Genomic DNA, 2,234 nt, shown 5'->3' with positions numbered 1-2,234 from the left:
GTTTATCACAATATAGTGTCAATCAATCAATACATTCTGATTGACACTGTGGCGACAAGAACCAGTCCCTCAGTTTAGTTTATAATAAATTATATTAAACAATTTAATATAATTTAGTAATCATAAAACAAAAATAAAATAATATCATTAAGAAATTTCTATTCTTTTTAAATCATACAATTCCGTAATATATAACTAATTTATATATAATCACACATACATATTTTTTGAGTTTTTTTGTTTTTTTATTGTTCCACTTTGATAACAATTTTCATTTGTATTTTTGAGGATTTGAAGTAAAAAAATATATAATAATATAAATGAAAATTAACTATGATATTCAAATATTTAATTTAAATTGTTCATATAAACTAACACATAACCAAAAATATTTAATGATAAAAACAAATCATTCCCGATAAAATCATTTAAGGGAAAAATGCCAAAAAAACCCGAAGTTATTTTTATTTGGACGTTTAATATCCAATGATTTTGAATTGGAATAAAAATACACCAAATAATAAAAATGTGTCATTTAAAACCCAAAATAATTAGTGTTGTTATTTTCAAACCAACAATTCTTCAACAGAATCCAAATTCCAATTTTACCCTAGTTATCTAATTAATTATTAATTTTTAATATAAAAAGTTATCGGTTTTCTTTTAACCATATCAAACCAGAATCAAACCGGCAACAACAACAAATCCCGTCTTCTTCTTCTTCGGTTGTGGCTATGAAAACGGTTCTGTCGACGGGAATCACCGTAAGAATACCACCAATATATAATTGAACATGTCCGTTTAAGTCCTAGAACATAAGCAGAAATACAAAATTATGAGATTAACGGATTGTCCTAGAGCATAAACAGAAAATATACAATTTCAGATTCAACCTCCACACAAATCAGTATTTACATCAAATCTAGAAAATTGATAACAAAAAGATTATTAGTTCAAGGATTTAAGATGAGTTTACCAGGAAGATCCAATTAAGGAATGAAAGCGGTTCTTCCTCTTTCCAAGCCAACTGTACCAAAAAAAAAAAAAACGATAAAGTTAGTCAAAGATTCTAATAAGAAATTGTATAATTTCAAATGTCAGAACCACAAAGCCATACCAGAGCTACAAACGCCGTAATATCCTACCAGCCACCGAATCAAACAGCTTCAGTTGAGAAATAAAACAAACCCATCATATTGATTGTTTAGAATAATAAAAAAAAAAAAACAAAAAAAACCTAGTAGATGTAATCAAATTTACCTCTAGGGTGGCGATTGATTTCATCACTGGAGTTGATCTTAATCCAATAAAAACACGATAAAGAAATTCTTCACTGCCGTCTCCTCCGCCTGATCCATAGAATTGTGAGTCGAACATCTAGGTTTTTAATTATTTGGCAAAAGGTTTCGTTTCTCAATTCGTCAATTATAAATTAGAGCCATCCGAATACAAATTATAAAGGATCCAGAAAAACATGCAAATCCTCGTTTTTACCGACCCGTTTGTAATTGATCCAATGACATTCCCAGTAAGTTGGATTTATTTGATAAATGCTCCAAAAATGTATATATAGATATATATATATATATATCTTTTTTAAGTTAGGATGTTATGCAAGTTTTATAATCTCCTTGGTCAGAAATACAGATTACACTTGAAATATCAAACTAACCTAAAGAAAGGGTATGCTAGAGTTTTTTAATTAAAAAAGTTTTGTATGTTTTAGAAATACTTCACTTCTTGTGTAAAATATATGAGTGGGTAGCGCAAATGCACAAGATGAATAATAAGTAATTTAATGATGGTAGAAAACACAGTTTTAGAATTTTTAATACAAATTGAGATAAATGGTAATATTGAAAAATATGTTTTATATGTTTAATCTCGGCATGCTTCAGAGATCACCATAAAAGCCTGGCGGATTAGGCTCCGGAATCACCTCCGTTTTGCTTACGAGCATCATCAGGACCGAAGACATTATAGGTCTATCCTCAGGACGAGCTTGGACACATAAGAGACCAATTTGAAAGCACCGTCGTACTTCCTCTGATGATGGATCTGTCATATTCATGGGAGCTATGACACATGCCCACTCTCCCTTGGTCCATTTCTTCCAAGCCTGTTAGTCAAAGTTATTAATGTTTTTTTCTTTTCTTCTAATTGCGTTAATTGACTATAACAGAAGAAGATCGACTCTAAAATCAATCAAAACTTACGTAGCTTAGAAGGCTGAG

General features: G+C 29.9%; 1 protein-coding gene across 1 annotated transcript; it reads right to left on the bottom strand.

Moving 5' to 3' along the window:
- Positions 1–564: 564 nt before the first annotated feature.
- Positions 565–1,521, bottom strand: LOC104774194. The gene is made up of 4 exons (XM_019242842.1): positions 1,261–1,521; positions 1,118–1,141; positions 977–1,027; positions 565–808 (listed from the first exon to the last, which is right to left on the bottom strand). Exons 1-4 carry the CDS (start codon positions 1,375–1,377, stop codon positions 650–652), a joined length of 351 nt encoding a protein of 116 aa, XP_019098387.1. The 5' UTR covers positions 1,378–1,521; the 3' UTR covers positions 565–649.
- Positions 1,522–2,234: the final 713 nt, after the last annotated feature.

The sequence above is a fragment of the Camelina sativa genome, unplaced genomic scaffold, assembly GCF_000633955.1.
Source record: "Camelina sativa cultivar DH55 unplaced genomic scaffold, Cs unpScaffold01876, whole genome shotgun sequence".
Lineage (NCBI taxonomy): Eukaryota > Viridiplantae > Streptophyta > Magnoliopsida > Brassicales > Brassicaceae > Camelina > Camelina sativa.
The sequence above is the reverse complement of the archived record's forward strand: the minus strand, read 5'-3'. Positions and strand labels throughout refer to the sequence as shown.

Coding starts and splice junctions, on each gene's coding strand:
- LOC104774194 (XM_019242842.1), bottom strand. CDS start 1,377: ATGTTCGACTCACAATTCTATGGATCAGGCGGAGGAGACGGCAGTGAA. Junction 1,142..1,260: donor AATCAATCGCCACCCTAGAG/GTAAATTTGATT, acceptor GGTGGCTGGTAG/GATATTACGGCGTTTGTAGC. Junction 1,028..1,117: donor TTACGGCGTTTGTAGCTCTG/GTATGGCTTTGT, acceptor TTTTTGGTACAG/TTGGCTTGGAAAGAGGAAGA.